The 26,997-nt window shown below is 44.4% G+C and overlaps 1 protein-coding gene across 1 annotated transcript in view; it reads right to left on the bottom strand.

The window, feature by feature from the left end:
- Nucleotides 1-26,997, bottom strand: part of vegfc (vascular endothelial growth factor c) — a 116,138-nt gene that overhangs the window by 16,068 nt on the left and 73,073 nt on the right. Inside the window, exons 4-5 of the mRNA XM_030724644.1 lie at nt 21,230-21,369; nt 916-1,052 (exon numbers count right to left, since the gene is read on the bottom strand). Coding sequence (XP_030580504.1) covers nt 916-1,052; nt 21,230-21,369 — 277 coding nt within the window. The remainder of the gene's footprint in view (nt 1-915; nt 1,053-21,229; nt 21,370-26,997) is intronic.

The raw sequence follows: 26,997 nt of genomic DNA, 5'->3' as shown, positions 1-26,997 counted from the left end.
GCTAGATGAACTACAAAACAGACATTTCACTACTAAACCCTTATCTGCAAGGTCTTTCTATATATTTTAAATTTGCTGATGTGTATTCATACCAAACAGTTGTGAGACATTCAAATGTCTGAAGCCCTTCTCAAAGCAGAAACTGAAGACAGCTGTATACATTTTAATGTAGGCTAGGCTAAAATGCATCAATGAGTTTGTGCAAAGACATTTTCTCCACAGCATGTAACCAGTTTCACTGTATTTACAGATAAAATGCAGCAAAAATCACATGAATAAAAAATGAATACATTTCTAAGTGCATAACGTGAATTGGTGAGAAACAGAGGACTGCAGACGCCTCAGTGCAGCAGATTCCACAGACATACATAAAAACTAACATAGCATGTTTAACAGGGCCAGAACAAAATATCCGTGAAATGGGGTGTCTGTAGCTCAGGAGGTAGAGCAGGTCATTGACCAGTCAGAAGGTTGGTGGTTTGATCCATGAACACCTTTGCTCCCGAGGTGTCCATCAGAGTGTGACTGTGTGTGACTGTTAGATAGAAAGCACTTAAGCTTAGAGAGAAGTGCTTGAATGAATAGATGTGGATGAGGCATTTTGTTTAAGTGCTTTGAGTGCTCAAAGTAGAAAGGGGAACACCATGGAACAAAGCTGGGCTTAAAAAGCTGGTGAATTCAAGGACAGCTTGCAGTATTAGGTGAATAGAAGTTAAAAGTACTCTTATTAAGAAGACTTAAACCTTAAATACTCCATTCCACATGAATTAGGTGATTAGATTTCACATATTGCATATTAATACTGCAGATTTAACTTTGTGGAAGCACAGGATAATTTCCTGGTATTAGACCTACTGTGTGTCTGTAAGCAGCTGTAGTTATTTTTCTTCCTCTCTTATTCTTTTTTTCACTCACCGCTGTGCTGCTGGGTGGGCCTTGGGGGCATCAATGATGGAGGATTGAGCTGCATATTGGCAGCGACACTGATGCACTGACATTGCCTGCTGCTCCAGGTCTGATCAGGAGGACACGTCCTGTTGGCTAATAGGCACCTTGAACAGATAGATACAAAATGATTTAGAATATTTAGTTAATCCTCATACTCTGAAAGTTGGTTTCCACTTCCTTTATTATTTTCACTACATTGAGTAAAAAAAGGAAAAATCTGAAATATACATTATTGGGTAGTACGGTTGTGCTCATACAATACTAGAATTTGTGAATAATTTTAGAAAATATGACTGAACATTCAAAAATATTCAGTCATAAATGTTCATTGTAATTTATTTACAAATAGTGGTCAGGTAAACCCAATCATTAGCGCATACAGAGGTATGAAAAGGTTTGGGCACCCCTGATAATTTTCTCGATTTTCCTTTATAAATCATTGGTTGTTCAGATCAGCAATTTCAGTTAAATATATCATATAGCAGACAAACAGTGATATTTGAGAAGTGAAATGAAGTTTATGGGATTTACAGAAAGTGTGCAAAAATTATTTAAATGCTTGGCTATAAGATGAACAGCCACCAGGAGCAGTACCCTCCATGGAAAGAGAAGTAGATGCTAAGATCAAGGCAGCACAGAGGGAAGTTAGCCAGCTCTCAGAGCTGCAGAAAGGTGTGATGAAGAAGGTGGTGCCTAAGAAGCACAACAGGCTGTCCATACCCTGAGGCCTCAGAGACTGCCAAGCAAAGACTCACAGCCTTGGCTAACCGCCTAAAGAGGTGTACCAGAGAGATAGAAGCCAGAAGAATAAACTGGATGTTCTCCACAGAATTCAATTCAATTCAATTCAATTCAATTTTATTTATATAGCGCCAAATCACAACAAACTGTCGCCTCAAGGCGCTTTGTATTGTGGGTAAAGACCCTACAATAATACAGAGAAACCCAACAGTCAGAACGACCCCCTATGAGCAGCACTTGGTGACAGTGGAAGGAAAAACTCCCTTTTAACAGGAAGAAACCTCCAGCAGAACCAGGCTCAGGGAGGGGGGGTCATCTGCTGCGACCGGTTGGGCTGAGGGGAGAGAAAAGACATGCTGTGGAAGAGAGCCAGAGATTAATATCAATTAATGATTAACCATCCAAGATATACTCTCAGTGGCAGGGGAACAATATGAGAACAGCACACCCACCAAGGCTGGAGACGGAGCAACACTGGAAGAGCATATGGGAGAAGGATGCAACTAGAATAACTAGAAGATTATTTTGGTAGTCGACGATTATTTTAATCGTCCCTCACCTGTTCAAGCCTGCCCACCTGTAAATATCACCTTGTCTCTTCTCACAATTAAAATAATGATCCACAAAAAATATGAATTTGAAACTAATGAAATGTATTTTAACACTGAGACCATCACAATAAATATGAAATAAACAATGCATATTAAAGTGAATGCAATTTTTATTTTGAAATGAAAATATAACATGCAAATGAATAAATAAAAAGGGCAGTGATTGAGTCACATTGCTGCCACAACAGACAGGCAGCACCTCGAGCCAACACTGAATGTTTCAAGAACGTCCGATCTGTATAGGCTGAAGTGCAGTGAGACTGAGAATATACCTGTTCAAGAATCTTTTTATAGATTCATATTTAACACACAGTTCAAATAAGACAGATGTGATCAGTTTGAAGCATAACTAGGAAGCAAAACTTGGTAAGCCAAAGTGATGAAGACATGCAAAGGAAGCATACTGCTGACAAGATGCATCAAGAGTACAACAAAGACACCCTGACAGTCTGTTTTCAGTTACAGAATCTCATTTCATGTCCACGAGCTGAAATTAGCTCATTTTTCTACCAACGCACATTTAACTTGTATAATCTTACTGCTCACAGCTCAAAAATTAAGAAGGCACTTTGTGGTCAGAGGCGATGTCAGGGAGGGGAGGTAACAACATTGCAAGCACAGTGACGAAAATACTTGAACACGTTTTGTGTGATCATCCAGATCCCAGTGAGACTGTAACATGGAGTGACAGCTGTGTGCCACAGAATCTAAACTCTATAATGGCTTTTGCCATGGCACATTCCTTTACAATCCTTTACTGTCCTCAAATAAAAAAGATTACAATGAAGTACTCTACTCCAGGGCCCTCTGCAGTACAGGAGGTAGATAACATGCACAGTCATATTGAAAAGATGATGGCAGTATCTGAGTTCTTCTCACCACTGCCCTCTGTGGGTGTTTTACTCAGGGCGAGCAGGAACAGCCCATATGAAGTCATACAGATGAAGAGTACAGATTTCTTTGGCTTTCAGTCATGTGCTGAGGTGTTTCAGTGCAAACAGGTGCCACTTTTTGAAGAGTCTCAGCTTGTGTTTGGTCAGCGTCTGTATTCTCTCCATTACACAAAATCACACGCAGAGCTCCGAGTCAAGGTCGACCTAAGAGGGCCGAGCAAGCGCACAAGATCTGTGACATCGACATCCTCTGACCCAAACCAAGGGTAGTTGTTGGAAAGACCGACCTACTGGGCATGCGCCAAGTAGCAGTATAGCAGCAAGGTAGCAGTAAGATCGGCAGTGGATGGCGAGTGCTGGAGTGGACTATGAGGGAAAACCTTAATGTGTGTAGTGTGCGTCATTGCTGAGGATGTGAGTGATCATTTAACTGCCTTTTTCTTTATTGTGTGTCGTACTTACGAGTAGCCTGAGTTGTAGGTGACGTAGTGTGATAAACTTACAGTTAAGTCCGATCTGTGATGAGCAGGAACAATGTTCCCTTTGTATTCCAATACAATTTCTCCCAGTGTAAACTGTGGGCAGACTTCACCCTTCAGCTCACATACATGTTAGAATGTTTACCTTGCTTGTGCCATGCATGTTATGGTGATACTAGTTGTAAGCTAGCGGTTGGCTTGCCGACCCATTTGCCGAGGGGCATGTAGCGACATGTCTCCATGTTATGAGCCATTGTAGCCACTAGATGGTAGTGTTGCATTACATTTGAATGTGAATGCCCTAATACCTGTAGAACTGTAGTGAAGTAGGAGAAATAGGTAGAATAGTGCAACTTCCTGACCTGTTGTCAGATGTTTAGTAAGTTGATGATGTTTATTCAGATTTATCTGTTTATTGAGTTTATTAATGTAAATATTATTTCTTTATTAACCTTTTTCAGACCACACATACTATCACGCATGCCTACTGATGTTACTGTGCTGTTCATATGCCAAAGCCTGATTAAAGTACACAACTGCATGTGATGGGCTGCTGAGTGTTCTGATCGACACACCGGGAAGACACCCAATATCACCTATACAGTCCTTTCTGCTAGCGCTATCTAACAGAGGTCCTTCGAGCCGGATAGGGCACCTTTTCCTGGATTGAGAAGCAGCCTTCCAGCATGCAGCCATATACCTCCCAGCCAGAAGTGGTCAGGCCACGTCGCCAGGTACAGCCACCATCCCATCTTCAAGATTACGATCTGACTAGAGGCTACAGACACGTCGAGCGACCTGCCTCTCTTCACACAGCAGATCAAGCACTAGTCGACCATCAGATGGACCAGCCTCATTTGGAGGGAGTAGCGAAGGTGACTCCATCACACTCTGGAATCTCAAGCCCTATCAGCCAAAGTCAGTGGGAGATTATGGACTCATTTAGTGCATCCCTGGAAGAGGTAGGGCAAAAGGGGGAGGGGCCTGAAGTGGACACACAACCTCTTGGTTTCCGCCCTATTAGCCCATTCCCACAGCCTGGTCGGCCACCGCAGTCATCCCCTTACCATCGGCCATGGGAGAGAGGGCCCTCGCAGGCACCTCAGGAGGCAGTCAGTCAGTATGGGTTGCCTATGGTTCCCGAGAGCAGACAGAAATCCCATCCTGATCATCCTGCAACTAGTTATGCATCAAGAGTGAGCCCTCAGTCATTCCTCCTAAACAGGGAAGGTCGACCGTCTTACATACCTGCTACTGGCGGAACCTCTGCAACACAGCATCAGTGTTCACCTCAGCTCCATGATCCTCCAGGCCCGGTTAATCAATCCTACCCGCCACATCCCAACGGGCCACAATCCGAAAGTATAGACAGGGACCAGCTACTATCTGAGTTTATGGGAAGGATGTTGAGTGAGTTGCAGATCGTGAAAGACCAGGTAGCATCCCTGACACCCAGTAAGCCCCCACCATCAGTGAGCCAACAAAGAGCCTTCCCCTCTTCTCATGACCCCTCTTCTGTTGTATATCCGACCTCCTCCTTCACTCTTCAGTCGGAGAGGCCTCCCTTTGCCTCACATGCTGGTGAACCCACTCACTCCGGGCACCAGCAACCACAGATAGGTCCACCCAAACTGGAGTATATGCCCCTACAGAGGCCTCAGCCTCACAGACCTCACTACGAAGCTTCCAGGCAGTCCAAAACGGTCCCGGCTGTTAGAGAATATACCTACCGTGGTCCTACACCCACATTACCAGACTTTGTGTCTAAGGATCCGAGTGAGTTCATGAGACTGAAGATAGCTCTGGATAATCTGCTACCACCTGATACTACAGAGCTATTCCGATATCAGATTCTAATGGATCACCTGAAGTTGGAAGAAGCCCGCCTTATCGCAGATTCCTACCTCAACTCTCTGTTCCCCTACACCGACACCATGGCAGCTTTGAATGAGAGGTATGGCCAGCCACATAAACTGGCTCTCATGAAGATTGCGGAGGTGATGGATTCACCGAGTATTCGACGAGGAGATACTGGAGCATTTGAGAGAATCGCCTTACAGATCAGCTCCCTCGTTGGCATGCTTAACACTCTTGGCCCACAAGGGGAAGCGGAGCTACGATGCGGGTCGCATGTAGAGCGACTTCTGAGCAAGTTGCCAGGTGAGATGAGGTCGGAGTTTCGCAGACAGATGGGTCGCCAACGTGGAACAATGTATACCCTGTTTGACCTCTCGGAATGGCTCCAGTATGAAGCCTGGTGTCAGAGCTCAGAGATACCCCCTACGGAGAAACGAGGACAGGGACGAGATAGGAAGTGGGAACACAAGCCACCAACCCGTTCAACTACCATTCTGCATGGAGTGGAGGAATCAGGGGGGAATCAAGCTCCTAAGCCAGCCTCCTCGTACCTGAATCAGCCAGCCAACAAGAAAGTCTCATCTAAGGCCTTTTGTCCCTACTGCAACAAAGAGGATCACTACCTCAGCCAATGCACCACCTTTAAGGCATTCAGTAAGGATCAGATGTCTGAGTGGATCCAGACGCATCATCGCTGTTGGCGCTGCGGACGTAAGCATCAGGCAGCCCAGTGCACACTGAAGAAACCCTGCAGTATCTGTAAGGGCCGTCACCTTCAGATCCTACATGAGGTTAACTCTAAGAGTGCTCGGGAGGATTCCTGCCTGATAAGCTCAGCGACCGATGTCTTATATCTGGACAAGCCCAACGAGTACAGACGAGTCCTCCTCAATGTTGTCAGAGTCCTGCTCCATCACGAAGGAAAGAGTCTTGACACTTATGCCGTGCTGGATGATGGGTCAGAATGTACCATCCTTCTCTCCAGTGCTGCCCTGACCCTTGGTATTCAAGGTACTGATGAAAGCTTAGCCCTAAGAACGATTCGCCAAGATGTCCAAACCATTAGTGGCTCCTCTGTATCCTTCCAGATATCCCCTGTATCCCGGCCGCATACAACCTTCCAGATTACCGCAGCCTTTACAGCTAACGGTCTTGGGCTGACTGACCACTCCTACCCAGCCACCGTTCTAGCTAAGTATAAGCACCTCAAAGGACTTCCTCTGCAGCCATTTGAACGGGTCCATCCTTTATTGCTCATTGGGGCAGACCACACCCACCTCATAGCACCTACTGCACCAGTTCGTCTTGGACCACCTGGGGGTCCAGCAGCCATTAAGACTCGGCTGGGATGGGTGCTACAAGGACCAACTCAGCTTGTGCAAAGACAGCTGTCACCACAACAGTGCCTTTTCCTCTCCCTCAGCCCTGCAGAGCTCGAACTTAAGAAGAACGTGGAAAGGTTGTGGCAGCTTGATGTCTTACCCTATCGTAGTGAGAAGCTGGCCACCAGATCCCGAGAGGATCAAGAAGCCCTTAACCTCCTAGAGGCCAAGACGACCAGGATTGAGGTGAATGGGATCTTTCGCTATGCCACACCATTGCTGCGGAAGAAGGACTTTCCTTGCTTCCAGGCCCCGGAAGAAGCGGTGATGCCCGGTCTTAGGAGCATGGAAAGACGCCTGGCCAAAGATCCTGTCAAGGCAGCCACATACAATGCTGAGATTGATAAGTTAGTGGTCACAGGCGCGGTAACCAAGCTTCCCTCAGACACCACATCGACTGGAGAACGTTGGTACATCCCTCATCATATGGTCAACCACAATGGCAAAGACCGCATTGTGTTTAACTGTTCCTTCCAGTACGGTGGCCTCAACCTCAATGAATGGTTACTGCCTGGTCCCACCTAGAGTCCCTCTCTCCTGGGTGTACTCCTTCGGTTTAGGGAGCACAACATCGCCATCAGTGGAGACATACGTGGTATGTTTCACCAGGTGCTACTCTTGCCGGAAGACAAGCCTCTTTTACGGTTCCTGTGGCGCCACATGAATAGAGAAGAACCCCCGGCGGTGTACGAGTGGCAAGTACTGCCATTTGGGACCACTTGCAGTCCTTGTTGCGCATCCTTTGCTTTCCAGAAGCACACTTTGTCACACAGTCGGCCTGAGGAGGATGTGAGATTCTCGGTGGAGAGGTGCACTTATGTGGACAACTGTCTACAGAGCTTTCCCTCAGCTACAGAAGCCCGTCATCTCCTTGATAAACTAAGAGATCTCCTAGCATCTGGCGGGTTTGATATCAGGCAGTGGGCCAGCAACCAACCTGAGGTCATTAGCCATCTTCCACCAGAGGCTAAGTCCCCTAAGTTGGAACTGTGGCTCTCCCACGACAAACCAGAGGCCACGGAATCCACCCTGGGTCTGAGCTGGTGTTGCGACACTGATCACCTAGGCTTCAAGGGCCGAAGGGCGACTTATGGTGCCCCTACAATGAGGAATATATACCGGGTTTTGGCCATGCAGTATGACCCCCTGGGGATCATCCTTCCTTTCACCACCCAGGCAAAGGTGATCGTCCAGCAGCTGTGGGACAAACAGAGGGAGTGGGATGACCCTGCACTCCCTGATCACCTTCTCCAAGCATGGAAGGTTTGGGAAGCTGAACTTCAGTACTTGCCACAGATGAAATTACCTAGGTGCTACACCCCAAGTACAATGGATCATCCGGAGGTGATCCACGAGATTCATGTCTTCTCAGATGCCTCTGAGAAGGCTTATGGTTCGGTAGCCTACCTGCGTTCAGTTGATCTGGCAGGCCAAGTGCACCTGTCCTTTCTTCTGGCCAGATCCCGGGTAGCCCCGCGGAAGCAGCATTCTGTGCCCCGCCTGGAACTCTGTGCAGCTTTAACCGGAGCTCAGCTGGCAAAGGTGCTCATGAAGGAGCTCCCCATAGCAATTCAGGAGGTCACCTACTGGACAGATTCCACCACAGTCCTACACTGGTTGAACTTAGAATCCTGCCACTTCAAGGTATTTGTGGGCACCAGAGTGGCTGAGATTCAGGAACTGACCAATTTGAAGGCATGGCAATATGTGGACTCAGCCAGAAACCTGGCTGATGACCGCACCAGAGGTAAGAGCCTGAGAGACTTACTTGGAGCCAGCCGCTGGACACAGGGCCCACAGTTCCTCCTACAGCCTCCCAGTGAATGGCCATTGAGTCCCTCTGAATCCGCCGGCAATTATGAGGCAGAGCTAAGGAAACCCGCCTTCTGTGGAGTGATAACCTCACCACCTCCTGGGACTGATGGAAGTAAGCACCGTAGTTGGCAGGACTTAGTAGAAGCAATAGCGGAGGAGCTCCACGGGGCCACAGGTCTGACGGGACAGCCTCCAGCTAATACCTACAAAGAAGCTGAGATCCTGGCTATGAGGCGAGTCCAGATTGACAGTTTCCCAGAGGATTATCAGCTCCTAAAGACAGGTAAACCCATTCCACATACCAGCCGATTATTGTGCCTCTCTCCTGAGTTTGACAACTCCAGCCTACTTATCCGTGTTGGAGGCCGGTTGAGACGGAGTGAAGACCTTGATCGGGATACCGTACACCCCGTTGTCTTGGACTCCAACCACCCGAACACTAGACTCCTTATAAAGGACTATGACTGCCAACTTGGTCATCCTGGACCTGAGAGAGTGTTTGCAGAGCTCCGCCGAAAGGTATGGATCCTAAGAGGCAGGGAGGCGGTACGCAGACACCAAAGAACTTGCCTGGAATGTTGCAAATGGAGATCCAAACCAGCCTGCCAGAAGATGGTAGATCTTCCACCTCCACGCCTCAGGCTGTTCAAACCAGCATTTCACTCTACCGGCATAGATTGTTTTGGTCCCTTCATCGTCAAAGTAGGACGGCGTAATGAAAAGAGATGGGGTCTCTTGTTTAAATGTTTGACCACTAGGGCCGTGCATCTGGAGGTACTAGCGGGAATGGACAGTGATGCTTTCCTAATGGCCCTTCGATGATTCATTGCCCGCCGTGGGAAACCTGCGGAACTGTACTCAGACCAAGGGACCAACTTCCGAGGTGGAGACACTGAACTCAGAGAGGCTTTCAATCAGCTCAGTCCGGAACTACAACAGCGCCTGGCTAAGCAACAGATCAGCTTTCTTTACAACCCTCCTGCAGCACCACATTTTGGTGGGGTATGGGAGCGGGAGATCCGTTCAGCTAAGAGGGCACTTTATACCACCCTCGGTTCAGAGGCGGTCACTGAAGAAGTCCTAAGGACAGTCCTCATCGAAATTGAGGCCATCCTCAATTCTAAACCCCTCGGCTATGTCTCGGCAGACATAGCAGACCTTGATCCTGTGACCCCCAACTGCTTGTTGATGGGGCGGCCTGATGGCTCACTTCCCCAGGTTGTGTACCCCAAGTCCGAGCTCCTGAGTAAGAGACGCTGGAAACACACACAAGTGCTGGCAGACAGATTCTGGGCGGCCTTTGTAAGAACCTACATGCTTGGACTGCAAACCAGAGGGAAGTGGCAAAGTCCCACGCAAGACATCAGAGTAGGAATGGTTGTGATGCTGGTTGACCCCCAGTTACCTCGATCATTGTGGCAGATTGGGAGAGTGGTCAATGTATTTCCAGGGCCGGATGGACGAGTCAGAACAGTGGAGGTACAGATAAAGGACCGCGTGTACACCAGACCTATCACCCGCTTAGTAGTGCTCCCAGAGATAACGGATCAAGAGGACCACCCCGACAAGCAAGATGGACAGTAAGTCGGCCTTTCCAGGGAGCAAATTTGGACTCAAATTTGGGGGCGGCAATGTTGGAAAGACCGACCTACTGGGCATGCGCCAAGTAGCAGTATAGCAGCAACGTAGCAGTAAGATCGGCAGTGGATGGCGAGTGCCGGAGTGGACTATGAGGGAAAACCTTAATGTGTGTAGTGTGCGTCATTGCTGAGGATGTGAGTGATCATTTAACTGCCTTTTTCTTTATTGTGTGTCGTACTTACGAGTAGCCTGAGGTGACGTAGTGTGATAAACTTACAGTTAAGTCCGATCTGTGATGAGCAGGAACAATGTTCCCTTTGTATTCCAATACAATTTCTCCCAGTGTAAACTGTGGGCAGACTTCACCCTTCAGCTCACATACATGTTAGAATGTTTACCTTGCTTGTGCCATGCATGTTATGGTGATACTAGTTGTAAGCTAGCGGTTGGCTTGCCGACCCATTTGCCGAGGGGCATGTAGCGACATGTCTCCATGTTATGAGCCATTGTAGCCACTAGATGGTAGTGTTGCATTACATTTGAATGTGAATGCCCTAATACCTGTAGAACTGTAGTGAAGTAGGAGAAATAGGTAGAATAGTGCAACTTCCTGACCTGTTGTCAGATGTTTAGTAAGTTGATGATGTTTATTCAGATTTATCTGTTTATTGAGTTTATTAATGTAAATATTATTTCTTTATTAACCTTTTTCAGACCACACATACTATCACGCATGCCTACTGATGTTACTGTGCTGTTCATATGCCAAAGCCTGATTAAAGTACACAACTGCATGTGATGGGCTGCTGAGTGTTCTGATCGACACACCGGGAAGACACCCAATATCACCTATACAGTCCTTTCTGCTAGCGCTATCTAACAGTAGTCCTCAAACAGAGCATCGTTTCAGAGGCCAACAGGACTGACATTAAGTCCATGTTTAAGTACATGCCACTAATAGATAGGTAGTATTATCATGCTCTCTTTACACAGTGAGCCAAGCCTGGAACTCAGTGCCAGCATGATTAGTCCACGGCCCAGACCACTTTTTGGTCCACCTCAGGGTGGCAAAACTTAAGCATAATTTTTGAAAAGTTACATGTCTCTAGATGATATTTTGGTATGATAGCCCTTCCAAAGTGGTAGCTTAGTCACAGCTATCAGCTCATGAAGTTAACAACCATACTTACAGTAGGAGCCAGGTTTAGGCCAGAACATTTACTGGTTTTGTGGGGTGTGTGTGTGTTGTGTGTCTGTGTGTGTGTGTGTGTGTGTGTGTGTGTGTGTGTGTGTGTGTGTGTGTGTGTGTGTGTGTGTGTGTGTCTAGCTTGTTCATTATAAAAAAATTAATCAGCAATGGTAGAAATTTAGACTTGCATACATTTTAACAGTGTACACAGGCCTGTTTATCAGGTTTTGTGATTTTTTTCTGTCCTCAGCTTCTATTATGTAGCTGGAAACACACAAGGCTCTGTGGAAGAAGATGATATTACACAAGTGATACCTCACACAAAGGGAAACCTAAACACAATGCTGAAGAGGAATTCAGGGAATCTTTACATCTCACAGCATATGGGCCAAAAAACTACTCACAGGACTTTAATGATTTTCTCCAGTTCCCATAATTTTTGGGGGTCAGACAGCTTATATGTCACTGTAAAAAGTGCTGTCGGCTGATCACTGATCAATGAGTCACTGGCAACACAAATGGGTTAGTGCACAGGTCTCGACCTGCAGCAGCTTTTGCGGTGCATTGTGGGATCTGTAGTATAAGTGGTGGGAACGCTGTTTACCGTTGGCCATTAATCATCTCGCGGGCCTTATGAAATTACATCACGGGCCGGATTTGGCCCGCGGGCCTTGAGTCTGACACGTGGCCTACACAGTCCCAGCAGATGACCCCCCCTCCCTGAGCCTGGTTCTGCTGCAGGTTTCTTCCTGTTAAAGGGAGTTTTTCCTTCCCACTGTCACCAAGTGCTGCTCATGGGGGGTCGTTCTGACTGTTGGGTTTTCTCTGTAATTATTATAAAGTCTTTATCTTACAATACAAAGTGCATTGAGGCGACTGTTGTGATTTGGCGCTATATAAATAAAATTGAATTGAATATTTTTTCTATGTCCTATTGTTAATAAAATATGGGTTTATGGGATTTGAAAATCATTGCATTCAGTTTTGATTTACATTTTTACACTGCATCCCACCTCTTTTGGAATTGGGGTTGTATAACAGAGTATACTAAGAAGCATCATATGCAGATGTTTTGTGTTCCTTTTCCTGGCTGTAAGGGACTGTATTCATTTAGAAGGATGCTCCCCCTGCATTTAATGTAGGAGCTTTGTGATACATTGTCTCATAAGTAACTATATACTGTTGCTGTAAATTAAAATACAGTTTACAAATATTAAAATAAAACTTTCACACAAATGAAAACAAACTCAAACATGAATTACTCTGGAAATTAGATACCTAGTTTTGATTTCTACAAAATGCCAACAGAAATATATTTCCTGTGAAAATACTGCACATAGAAACTCACAGTCAGTTATATAAACCATCTCAATGTGAAAATAGTTGGTCTAAAACACAATATTTAGGAGAACCACTGACTTGGACTCAGAGACAGACGGCGGGCGGTGTGTTTGCAGACAGACAAATTGTTTGAAGTTGTGAAAGAGTCTGGCAGTGAAAAGACACAACGTGGTTTCAATTAGAGCTGCAGTGGCTTGGATACATAAGCACACATACAAAGTAATCGGGGGGGGGGGGGGGGGGGGGGTGAAGATACAAAGAGAGAAATCTTTCTGGGGAAGCAGGCGGTTGGCCAGGGTGTATTCTTGCACTTCACCTAATGTAAAACATCTCTGTGTGCGTCATGCTTGTGTGTGTGTTCTGACTTGTTGAATGATTTGTAGGTGTGAAAATCTCTATAATGCAGCCATAACCTGTGTTTAACCTCACTGTGTTTGTGTGCATGTGTGTGTCTCCACATTTGTTCCAGACAGAAAACACTCACCATCTGCTGTTAAGACACTGAGATGATACTGACGGAGTGAATATAAGTCAGTTATTGGGTTTGAAGTCTAAGTAGATCTCATTTCCACTCTGTTAATAGCTCTATGGTCACATCATCATATTACACATATTACTACATGCGCACATACTCTTAACTGTCTGACTTCCCCAAGTTTAAATCTAGTGTTAAGGTCTAGGATCCATTCCAAAGTTCACATTCCATGTTTGAGCAGCTCATTACTCTCCAACTGTGCAGACACGCATGCTGAGGGCTTCTTCGAAGTTCTATTTAGATTTCATTCTCAGCAGGATCTGTCACGTTCTGCTGTGGCAGGCAGGGCAGAGGACCCCAACGCAAGACCCTCGAGGCTCGAATAATGTTTAACTTAGACTTTATTAACAAACCGAAAAAACAGAACTGGGCGGCAGCCAGCTACACCAGAACACACAGCAGGAAGCCATCAGGCAAGGCTACACAAACGAGAACACAACAAGGAGCTAAACAACACAGACCTTACACACACACGCGCACACACACACTAGGAAATCAGGGTAAGTGGAAACAACAGGTGAAACCAATAAAACCAATAACACAGGAAGCAAAACACAGTGAACACAGGACCTGCCAAAATAAAACAGGAAGTGATGCTAAATACAAAAAGGGGTCAAGACACTGGGACAGCAGAACAACAGAATACAAACAAAACAACAATACAACAACCTGAGAAACTAAACAGCAAGAAAGCTAAATACAACCAGAAACATGCAACAAAAAGAGAAGGTCACCAACAGAACACTGGGCCACCGGCCCGTCACAGAGAAGAAAAATGGAGAAGTCAGGATATCATTACAGCCCCGTTTCATAATGGAAACCCTTCAGCAGATGTCTTACTGACTCTAATTTGGAGGCCTCCTTTATCCAAATGCTTTTTGTCACCCTGGGTTAGTAAAATGATAATCCATATTCCAGCAAAAATATGTTTTCTATATTAACAATACTCATTAAATCAAAACAATTTTAACCATGCTATAAGAGCAAATACAACAAGAATTAAAGCCGCAAGCGGCGATGAGCGGGCCCTCGCACCCGGCGCGCGTCGACCCGTGGCGCGCTCCAGCCAAGCCGCGCGTCGACCCGTGGCACGCTCCAGCCGAGCCGCGCTCTGAGTTTCTCGCAGACGAGAGAGTAGTGGGCTCACCCGGCTGCTGACGGCTCAGCAGGCTAGCTGTACCTCCCGTCGTTCGTGTCCCGCTTCCACTAGGTGGCGTCGGTGAGTGCCCACTAATGAAAGTATCACAATGCTCTATGTAATGCCCGCAGCCATCAATGAAATTATAATGATCATAGGATAATGGTTATCAGTATTCTACTGATTTCATGTCACCACTAGGTGGCGTTATGAGTGTGAAACAAAGCTGATAGATGGGTGTGTCCAGTCTCCCTTACCCTCCCATTAAGCCTGTGAAGTTTGAGGCACATCGGACAATGTATGTCAGAGATGTAACAATTTGGTGCACTGTGGTATATGAGTAAAGTCCCACATTTAGAGGGTTGCTACGGCAACACCGTTCAATGTTCTACAAAACCATGAATATCTTTTGATGGGCTACTTGTGTAGATGATCTGGAGCCATTTTGGTGTGACTGGATGAAAAGCTGTAGTAGAAGATGATTCAAATAGCAGGCCTGAAAAATGTGAAAAATGCTGCAAAAATGACACCTTAATTAGAACATGTCAGGCTTCCTGTTGGATTTCGGCTATCGGTCCAAGAGACTTTTTTGTACGTCTTAGGATGTTACTTCAGCATGCACGATTTCAGGTACACAGACCAAGCACTGCCCTGGGGCTGATGTTTAGAACCTATCTGGGCCTGAAATGGAAAAAAAGTCCAAATTCAGAGGGTTGCTACGGCAACACCGTTCAATATTCTACAAAACCATGAATATCTTTTGATGGGCTACTTGTGTGGATGATCTGGAGCCATTTTGGTCTCACTGGGTCAAATGCCCTAGGAGGAGTTGAGGCAAAAAGGCCTGGAAAAGGCGAAAAATGCTGCAAAAATGACACTTTAAAGTGAACGTGGCTGACTTCCTGTTGGGTTTCGGCTATCGGTCCAAGAGACTTTTTTGTAGATGTTAGCATTTTACATCAGCAGGCACATTTTCAGGTACATAGAGAAAGCACAGCCCAGGGGCTGATGTTTAGAATCTCTGTGAATTTGAAATTGAAAAAAGTCCAAATTCAGAGGGTTGCCATGGCAACACCGTTCAATATTCTACAAAACCCTGAATAACTTTTGATGGGCTACTTGTGTAGATGATCTGGAGCCAATTTGGTGTCACTGGGTGAAATGCCCTAGGACAAGTTCGTTCAAATAGCAGGCGTGGAAATCGCAAAAATTGACACCTTCAATTGAAGATGGCCGACTTCCTGTAGGGTTTGGGGTATGGGTCCAAGAGACTTTTTTGTACGTCTTAGTATGTTACATGAGCATGTACAGTTTCATACATGTAGATAAAACGTAGCTCCGGGGCTACTCAAAAAACTTGCTATTTTAAGATATTCCGAGCTGCCACTAGGCGGCGCTCTAACGTTTATGGACTTTATGCATATGAGTGTGTTCAGGGCAGCATGCGTATCACACCACTGAAGTTTGAGCCAGATTGGGCAAGTTGGCTTTGAGTTACAGCCATTTTTGTGTTCATGGCGAATCATCGAACTTTGCCGTCCCATAAGGGTCACGCCCTTTTGTCAAAAAGTCACAGTTTTGAAAACACAGTAAGTCCAACTTCTTAAGGCTTTCCAGGTGAAATTTGAGATGGTTCTGCTAAACCACCTTGGAGCTGGACCTCCAAGTGTAAAATATGACATTTCCTGTTCCCACTAGGTGGCGCTGCGACTGATATTAAATATTGTCATATGTATGTGTTCAGGGGGGCACCCTCATCCTACTGGAGAAGTTTGATGCACATTGGATCATGTAGGTATGAATGAGAGGCAATCAAAATTTCATGGCGAATGATCAAAGTTCAAAGGGGCATAAGGACCCCTCCCCCTTGGCAAAAACTCACCATTTTCGAGATTTAGATTCCCCTGGGGGTGTAGGTTAGACAAACCAAATATGAAGATGATAACGTCTAAAACCTCTGAGTTATTAGAAAAAGTGTGAGGGCTGCAAATCGCCAAATTTGCATAATTAATTCAAAATGGCGGACTTCCTGTTGGGTTTAGGGCATGGCTCCAAGAGGATTTTTTGTGCGCGTGGACATGATATACATGTGTATGAAGTTTCATTCATGTACGTGAAACACAGCGGTGGGGCTCCAGTTTAGGGGGCGCTAGCGAGCCATTTGGGCGCGCCCTTGCCCGAGCCCATTAAAATACTTAAATTTTCACCAGGTGTGATGCATGTGCAAAGTTTCATGAGTTTTTGAATATGATAAAGCCCCCAAAAAGCCAATTCATTTGCCTGAATAATAATAATAATAATAATAATAATAATAATAATAATAAACGAAGCAATTACAATAGGGCCTTCGCACAGTTCGTGCTCGGGCCCTAATTAGACACTTGGACTAAACAGTGAAGACAGACATGCATTCACCATACCATACCATACCATACCATCTTTATTTATAAAGCACTTTAAAACAACCACAGCTGACACAAAGTGCTGTACATTAAAACACAAATAAATAACAATTTAATAACTCTTTCAGGTTAAAAAAAAAAAAAAAAAAAAAAAAAAAAACAGTTTAAAACTAGATCCCGCTGGAGTTAAAAGCCAAGGAAAAAAGATGGGTTTTAAGACGAACTTTAAAAGTGGACAGTGAAGGGGCCGCTCTAACCTGCAAAGGCAAGTCATTCCATAACTTAGGACCAACAACAGAGAAAGCCCTGTCCCCTCTGAGCTTCCTTCTTGATCTTGGTACCTCCAAGAGCAGCTGGTCTGCTGACCTGAGAGACCGGCAAGGTATGTAGGGGTGAAGAAGCTCAGAGAGGTAAGGCGGGGCAAGATTGTGCAAAGATTTAAAAACAAACATAAGAATCTTAAAATGAATCCTAAAATGTACAGGCAACCAGTGAAGTGAGGCCAGGACAGAGGTCATGTGCTCTCTCTTTTGAGTTCCCATCAAAAGTCGTGCAGCAGCATTTTGAACCAGCTGCAGACGTGAGAGTAGCGACTGACTGACTCCAAAATAAAGTGAATTACAGTAATCCAGTCGAGATAAAATAAAAGCATGGATCACTGTTTCAAAATGCTGCCTAGATAGAAATGCTTTTACTGATACCAATTGCTTCAAATGATAAAAACTGGACTTAACCACAGCTCTGATTTGGCTGTCCAATTTAAAATCACTGTCCACCTTAAAACCAAGATCAGTAATAATGGGTTTAAAATATACCTCCAAGGGTCCCAGGTCAACAGAGGAGGACTCACAGGAGCCACTGGGTCCAAACACCATTACCTCTGTTTTCTTTTCATTAAAATTTAAAAAGTTCAAGGCCAACCAAGCTTTAATATCACCTAGACATGCCAGGAGATGTTTTATGGAATGGATATCCTTCTTCTTCAAGGGCAAATAAATTTGACAATCGTCAGCATAACAATGAAATGAGATTCCATGTTTTCTGAGGATAGAACCCAGAGGCAGTAAATACAGTGAGAAAAGCAGTGGGCCCAGAATTGAGCCCTGTGGGACACCACATGGCAGAGAAGCAGCAGATGATTCAGCATCAAGAATGCTCACAGAAAAAGTTCTCTCTGCCAGGTAAGAACTGAACCATTTAAGAACAGTGCCACCAATGCCTACTAAGTGGTGTAAACGAGATATTAAAATGTTGTGATCTACTGTATCAAAGGCAGCAGTTAGGTCAAGTAAAACCAGAACAACATGGTTCCCAGAATCACATGCAAGAAGGATGTCGTTAAAAACCGTTAATAAAGCAGATTCTGTGCTATGAAGGGTTTTAAAACCTGACTGAAAAACCTCCAGGGTGCTATTCTCATCTAAAAACTGTTTCAGCTGACAGTACACAATTTTTTCTAAAACCTTAGAAAGAAAAGGCAGCTTGGAAATAGGCCGATAATTAGCCAGCACAGCAGGATCAAGACCAGGTTTCTTAAGCAGTGGCTGGACTACTGCATGTTTCAAAATAGCAGGGACCACACCTGAGGACAGACTGCTATTTATAATGGTAAGAACAGGCTGCCCTATACTAGATAAAATTTCTTTAAAAAATCGTGGAGGGACAGGATCATGGGGGGAACCTGATGGCTTAATATGGCCGACCACATCCTCTAAAAGTGAGAGAGTCACAGACTCAAACTGAGTGAAAACAGCAGAGCAAGGGACTGAAACAGAGGGGTCAGAACCAGGAGCTGTGATAAGAGCCCTGGTACTAGCAACCTTTTCAATAAAAAAACGCAGAAAATTATTGCACGTATCAGGAGAAGCTTCCAAACAGGCATTCTGGGGAGCATTAAGCACAGAGTTAATAGTGTTAAACAAAACCCGTGGGTTATGGCTGTTGGAGGAAATAATTTTTGCAAAGTATTCCCTTTTTGCCTCTTTAACCGTGCTCTGGTAGTGACGCCAGCAGTCTTTTAAAATTTGAAGAGTCACCTGCAGTTTATCTTTTTTCCACCTTCGTTCAGCTCGGCGACATTCCCTCCTCACAGCACGAGTTCTGTCATTAAACCACGGCTCAGGTTTAGTCTTTGGCTGCCTGGTTTTTAATGGAGCCACCGAGTCCAGGATGGTTTGACAGGAAGAGTAGAGCCAAGAAATAAGCTCTTCTATATCAGAGGAGAGAAAGTCAAACGAACCACAGAGGTGAAAAAAAGCAGTAGAAAACTGAGCGGCAGTGGACGGGTTAATAACCCGACAGCGCCGAACAGGAGCGCGAGTTTTAACTGCAGTACGTGTCAAACTAACAGTGAATAACACAGGCAGATGATCCGAGAATACAGAGTCACAGATTTCCAGGTTAGTCACAGGCAGACCGCAGGAAAGAACCAGGTCCAGTGTGTGTCCGTGCTCATGTGTAGGGCCGGGTACGGCCTGTACCAGGTTAAAAGAGTCAAGAAGGCTTAAAAAGTCCTTTACCAGTGGCTTATCAGGACAACACACATGTATATTAAAATCTCCAACAATAAGAACATATTCATAATTAGGTATAATCCCTGCTAGAAAATCAGAGAAGTCATTTATGAAGTTTTTGTTGTATTTGGGGGGCCGGTAAACCACAGCGCAGAAAACCGGGTTAATGTGCCTCATCTCAAACGAGGTAAACTCAAAGCTGGAGAATGACGACTGTAGAAAGCACTGCTTACATTTGTAGTCCTGTTTGTAAACAGTCGCTGTGCCTCCGCCCCTCCCTGAAGCCCGCGGTGAGTTAAAATAACAACAATCCTCTGGTAAAAGCTCAGACAGAGCACTGGACTCACCAACACTCAGCCACGTCTCAGTCACAAACAGAAGATCCAGGTTACGGGAACTAAAAAAGTCCCGAAGAATAAAAGTTTTATTCGCCAGCGACCTGGCATTTACCAGGCCAATCCTGACAGGAACTGGAGCATGGGCTCCAACAAGTCGGGAAACCCGGCACAGCGGTCTCAGGTTTCGGAGACATTGTCGGCGCATGTTGAGCCGGAGAGGGCATGGGCGGCGGGGCCGAAGGGCTTCAAAGCCGACAATGGGCACCAAACAGGCATCAACGGGATCCAGGAAACGCCGAGGCACACGAGATCCTAGAAACGATCCATGCACCGATCGGGTAGAAGCAGAAGAGTGCGTCAGGTAAAATTTCAGCTTCACCAGCCGGCCGCTTCTTCTTCCGCGACGACGATGACGTCTCCGCCGGGAAGGCAGCGCAGGAACCCGCCACAGATGACTCGGAATCTCCGACAGAAACGGGGGCAAGGATTGCTGTCCACCAACACCAAATATCACCATGTCCTGGACCGAAGGTTGGAGGTCCAGTAGTGTTCGGCGATCATACACCAGCAGAGACTCAGTTCCATAAATGACATAGGTTAAAAACAATATAAACACAAACAAACATGAGAATGACAGACGAGCAGCCACACACACCGGCGCCATCTTACGTATCATCCCACGTCACCAGCTGATAATTATTTAAGCCAGGGTAATAGTGTTAGGTGATGTCAATGTAATTATGTGATTTTGTTTTCTCACAGTTATTTGGAATGGAATGGCATTTTCTGGCTCTTCTCTAATCTTGCTGACCACTCAAAGTCTACTTCAGACTAACATAGGCCACAGTTCCAACCATACTATTAGACCTTTGTATGCTAAATCAATGGAAAGCAATTGCAGCTCAACTTATGTTGCGTTTTAAATGTGCTATTCAAATAAATATCACTTGACTACATTATTTTGGTTCAGTTCATGTTGACTAACATACCCCTCTGGGTACATGTGGTTTCGTTGTTTTGGACTGCTTTGCTGGCTCACAGCAAAGTTTTACCTGATGCTGGATTCCAGTTAGGCTCCTGTGCCATTCTGCCACTTCTATGCTAATGTCATTCAGAGACACATCAATGACAACCGTGACAGTCTGCATGTGATTGGACACATGCAAGTTTCCCAAAGTAACATCTGCTGTATATACACACAGCACAGGAAACACGGTAACAACAGACCAACACAGCTTTCTGCTGCCACTGTGAACACCTCTGCTGCAAAATCCCACAACACACACACCCACACACACACGTCTTGGTGTGTGGTGACAGTCAAAAAAGAAACATAGGTGTCTACAATTTATTGTAAAACAGTCAATTTTAAAGACTTAATTTAAGGCTATGAAGTGTGTGTGTGTGAATGTGTGTGCGCGTGTGCATGTGGGTGTGTGCAGGTACAGTGAAACTGAAACACTTACTCAGGCAAAGCCCTTCTGATGATGCTGTGTACTTGCTTGTAGATATCCAGTTTGGACAGGCAGCTGCACTGGGTGTGGTTGGCCACACTGATGGTCACTGGTTTGGTCCCTTGGGTGATTGGCACTCTGATCTCAAAGAGCTGCAAAAAGAACCAAGAGTCACAGAGAGGCAAAGTGAATTACAACAAAGTACAGCACGCGGAGAGGAATGTATTGCACACTCATTCTGTCCCATCAAAATATGAAATAGAGTTATGATTGTGAGTTTAAGGCATATTTGTTTCATGATAAAGGTTCAAAAAGTGTGATAACTTATAGAACAGTTCTTTATTTGGAACACCTAAATGGAAAGGGTTTCAACATAAAACATATATGCTGAAATTAATATATGAGAATTTATTTTAAAGGAAATATCTATTATTTTATAAAAACAACTCTAGATTGCTCACTGATGGCCTGTCCACTGTTTAGAGCATAAATAAATGGACTAGCTCTTATATAGTGCTTTTCTACTCTGAGCACTCAAAGCACTTATACAACACATTTACCCCATCCACACCCATGATTATCTAAGCTAAGTGCTTTTTATTACCTAACATTCACACTCCAATGCTTGCGTCAGAGAGCAACTTGGGGTTAAGTATCTTGCCCAAGGATACATTGGCATGCAGCCTGGTGTAGCCAGGATTTGAACTGCTGACCTTCCAATCAGTAGGTGACCCGCTCTACCTCCTGAGCTACAGCCACCCACGATATATTTGAATGTTGTTTTGCAAAAGTTGTGGAGCTCATTTAACCAGCTTAAATTTGAGTTTGAGTTGATAAAGGAAGTACATCAAAAGAAGCTAATATTTCAAACAGTCTTTAAACAAGGACCCTCAGCTTTGAGTTTAACCTGAAGCTTGAATCACTCAGCATTCATCTAGAATCATCATTAATATCAAGCACTAATGCACCAAACTGCAAATAATGAGCAACATTGTAAAGGACTACCAATTGAAGGGCAAAAAAAAGAGATGGGCTTTTCCCATGGCACTGAAGATGTGTGCAGAGAACAGAGCCGAGACCTTGAGAGAGCCACTTCTTTCTATCAGGAATTTTCAGCCTGAGTAAGAAGTAATTAGTCTCAATGACTCCTATTTGAGCCCTTTAAACTACTTACTCTCTGTCATCATTTAAACTAACTTCACAATGGTCAGAAAATACAAAGACAGCTCTCTTAGTTAGCACTGATCATTCCTGGGTTGAAAAGTTCATCTGCACTCAGCCGTTTATAGGAGTCTGCTATATAATACAAATACTAAATGTGTATTTTTACTAAATTTAACATTTTACTGTATTATGAGTAAAACGCTGCTGCTGTCTGCATGAATATTACTTGTGTGTACGTGAGGACTTCAGATGAATTTTGAATCAGTTGCGTCACAACCATCAAAAATGTACTATAATTATGTAATTTATAATGAAAATAAAACATCACTGCTGCAAGGTTGGGAGCTTTTTTATGCACTTTTGACAGTTTTTCTTTCTAATTACATCATGTTAAAAGAACAGTATGGTTCCTCAGTTTACACTCCTCAGAAAGAGGATTTTCCACCTCTGTCGTATGCTCACAGTTTAATGGAAACCTACAAAACCTACGTGAGAAAGACCGACGCTGACCGCTTGGCAACTGCTCATTGTTAGGGAAAAGTGTGTACTGTGGTTGGTGAGTTGCTATTGTAAAATTGGTCACAAAGGGGTGCAATGGTGTTAATGATGATTTGATCCCCTGCTGAATGTTTAAGTTTGCACACTTCCAAAGAAATTAACAGTCTCAGACAGAATATCAACCAAAAATCCAGAAAAACACAGTACATAGAAGTTATACATTGATTTGCAAGATTTTGAGGTAGATAAGTACTTGATATCCAAGCAAAACATGACTTAGTACTTGGTGGAGAAACACTTGTTGGGAAGCACAGCAGTAAGAAGTTTCTTGTAGCTGGTCACCAGGTTTTACAGATATTCTCTAAATTGTAGGGTAACATTATAGGGTTAATGGGTTAAAGGGAATACAGCTGTTGGCACGTCTGTGATGATTTCATGTTTTTTTTTTGTTTGTTTGTTTTGAAGAAAATTTGAGACTTTTTGCCTTTTTTTTAGACTGTTTTCAATGAAGTGGAGACAAGAAAGCAGGAAAGACACACAGCAGAGGGCCTCAGGTCAGAGCCAAACCTGGGCCACCACATTTGGCCTTCAGCATGCGGTCATCAGCTCAACTGAGTTAAACCAACACCCAGCTCTAGAGCTTACTGCTTAGCCAAGATAGACCAGCATTTCACAAGACAAACAGACTGACAAACAGTGAGTTTCTTTTATTGACCTTAAGAGGTATTTTGTATGTTGCAGCCACAAATAGTAACCACACATTTTAAGACAAAGCAGTAAGGGACTCCTATAGTTTAGTAAATTAGTTACAATATTTATGTTGTCAGTAGGTACATTCCCAGTCATTTGAATAAAATGCTGATAAGACATATTTTATTTAACCCAAAGCTGAGAAAATCTGGTAACATGATACAAATTCAGTCAAATGCAACAACCATGAAAATAGCTTAAATAACACTAAAATGTTTTAGATTATTTAATAAATTAACAGTGTGGGGCAGTTTAAGATGTATGAACAGGCTGCAAAAGCTGTTAATTATCTTAAAGTACTGATTGAAGAAACCAGTGAACAGCTGACGTGTCAGGACTCAAAAGAAATGACGTGTTGCTGTTTTAGCTGCTGCCTTCAACAAACAAAGAGCAGCACTTATATCGCATTTAACACCATGTAGTCAGACTGGATGGTTAAAACAGCTCTCATTTTATAATTATTTTACACATTTATAACTAGCTAGGCCCTTGTAGTTTTATTAGAAATGATTATTACATTTAGCTTCTATTATGAATCCTTTTCCATTTTGAAATATGCATTGTGGATGTACTGTGGTGCTGAATGGAGAGCTCCTGTAGAAACCACATCACTCCCATTAATTGGTTTCATTTTGAGTTCTGGTTTTCATTGGCCAGAAATAACAAAGACCTCTGTTCTCTCTGGGCTCTGAATTACACTGACCACTTGCCATTTTATGCCGTTATACTGCATATTAAAGCTACTATTTAATCGGTCAATCACATTGTTGATGTGGCTGTAGCTCAGGAGGTAGAGCAGGTCACCTACTAATCAGAAGGTTGGCAGTTTGATTCCTGGCTGCTCTGGGCTGTGTGCCAAAGTATCCTTGAGAAAGATACTGAACCCCAAGTTGCAAGTGTTGGAATGTGAATGTGTGTCAATGTTAGACAATAAAAGCACTTAGCTCGGCGATATATGGAAGTGTTTGTATGAATGGGGTAAATGTAAACGTGTTGTATAAATTGGGTGAGTGCTCAGAGTAGAAAAGCACTATATAAGAACTAGTCCATTTACCATTTAGTCCATTGCAGCAACTCAATGCATTTAGGCGTGCAGACATGGTCAAAACAACCTGCTAAAGTTAAAATTGAGCATGAGAATGTGGAGGAAAGTTGATTTAAATGACTTTGGATATGGAATGGTTGTTGATGCCAGACAGGCTGAGTATTTCAGAAACTGCTGATCTACTGGGATTTTCCTGCACGACCAACTCTAAGGTTTACAGACAATGATCCAAAAATGAGAACATATCCAGAGTGTCAGTTTTCTGTGCAAAAATGCCTTGTTGATGCCAGACTGCTTTGAGCTCATGTGAAGACAATAATACTTAAAATAACTACAACCAAGGCATGCAGAAGAACATCCCAGAATGCAAAATACATCACACCATGAAGCACTATGGGCTACAACTATGTAATGTCCTCACATTTTTAAATCACACTTTCCTAGTCTCAATTCAATTTAATTCAATTTTATTTATATACCACCAAATCACAACAAACAGTCGCCTCAAGGTGCTTTATATTGTGGGTAAATCCCCTACAATAATACAGAGAAAACCCAACAGTCAAAACGACCCCCTATGAGCAGCACTTGGTGACAGTGGGTAGGAAAAACTCCGTTTTAACAGGAAGAAACCTTTCCTTGATCATAAAGGAAAGTTTTAATCTAATCTTAAAAATAGAGAGGGTGTCTGTCTCCTGAATCCAAACTGGGAGCTGGTTCCACAGAAGAGGGGCCTGAAAGCTGAAGGCTCTGCCTCCCATTCTACTCTTAAGTATCCTAGGAACCACAAGTAAGCCAGCAGTCTGAGAGCGAAGTGCTCTATTTGGGTGATACGGGACTATGAGGTCTTTGAGATAAGATGGGGCCTGATTATTCAAGACCTTGTAGGAGAGGAGAAGGATTTTAAATTCTATTCTAGATTTAACAATCTCTAATCTTAGAGATCTAATCTAATCTAATCTTACAGTGCTCTAATCTTATAGCACTGTAAGCTACAAGTCACATTTTAGCCATATGTGGTTAAAAATTCATTCATACAGTAATTTATTTTATACACTTCAAGCACTTTATCTAACTCATATCCATGGCCCATTTAGAATCACCAGTCTAATGTCTGTCCTTGGACTGTGGGAGGAAACCAGAGCACCCAGAAGAAATCCAAACAAGCACAGATACAACATACAAACTCCATGCAGAAAGGCCCTGGGAACCTTCTTGCTGTGAGGTGACAGTGCTAAACACTCCACTACCATACTGCTGAGCAGCACATCAGAAGCCCCTCCTGTCAGCTAAAAAAACACAAAACTTAGGCTACTGTTAGCACAGGTTTACTAAAACTGGACACTAGAGGATTGGACTGGTCTGATGAGTCTTGATTTGTGCTGCAACATTTAGATGGTAAGCTCAGAATCTGGAATAAGCAAAATGAAAGCACCCTGCCTTGAACTGACACTTTGGGTGGTGATGTAATGGTGTAGGTGATATTTTTGCTGTTGTTCATGTCCATCACTTTATGACCACAGTGTATCCATCTTCTGATGCCTGCTGTGTTAAGCCACTTGGAGCAGCAGCAGAGCTACGCTCGCATGCTCTTTGTGGATTACAGCTCAGCGTTCAACACAATCATCCCGGACATTCTCACCACCAAACTGCACACCCTGGGCCTCCCCCCTCTCACATGTTCCTGGATCAAGGACTTTTCAACCAACCGGCCCCAGACTGTGAGACTTGGCCCCCATCTCTCCTCCACCCACACACTGAGCACTGGCTCCCCACAGGGCTGTGTGCTGAGCCCCCTCCTGTACTGCCTCTACACCCATGACTGCAGTCCGGCCCACAATAACAACCTCATCGTCAAATTTGCTGACGACACCACAGTGGTCGGACTCATCTCAAAGGGAGATGAGGCAGCTTACAGAGAGGAGGTCCTGAACTTGACAGCCTGGTGTTCAGAGAACAACCTGGTACTGAACACCATGAAAACCAAAGAGATCATCATCGACTTCAGGAAGCACAGGACTGACCCAGCTCCCCTCTACATCAACGGCGAGCGTGTGGAGAGGGTCCACACCTTCAGGTTTCTCGGTGTCCTCATCTCTGCTGATCTCTCTTGGTCAGATAACATCACAGCTGTTATCAAGAAGGCTCAGCAGCGACTTCACTTCCTGAGGGTCCTCAGGAAGAACAACTTGGACTCAAACCTGCTGCTGACCTTCTACCGCTCATCCATTGAGAGCCTGCTGACCTACTGTATCACAGTATGGTACGGCAGCTGCACTGAGGCAGACAGGGTCAGGCTTCAGAGGGTAGTCAAGACAGCACA

This window comes from Archocentrus centrarchus, unplaced genomic scaffold, assembly GCF_007364275.1.
Source record: "Archocentrus centrarchus isolate MPI-CPG fArcCen1 unplaced genomic scaffold, fArcCen1 scaffold_38_ctg1, whole genome shotgun sequence".
NCBI classification, from domain to species: Eukaryota; Metazoa; Chordata; class Actinopteri; order Cichliformes; family Cichlidae; genus Archocentrus; species Archocentrus centrarchus.
This window is presented reverse-complemented; position numbering and strand designations above follow the sequence as displayed.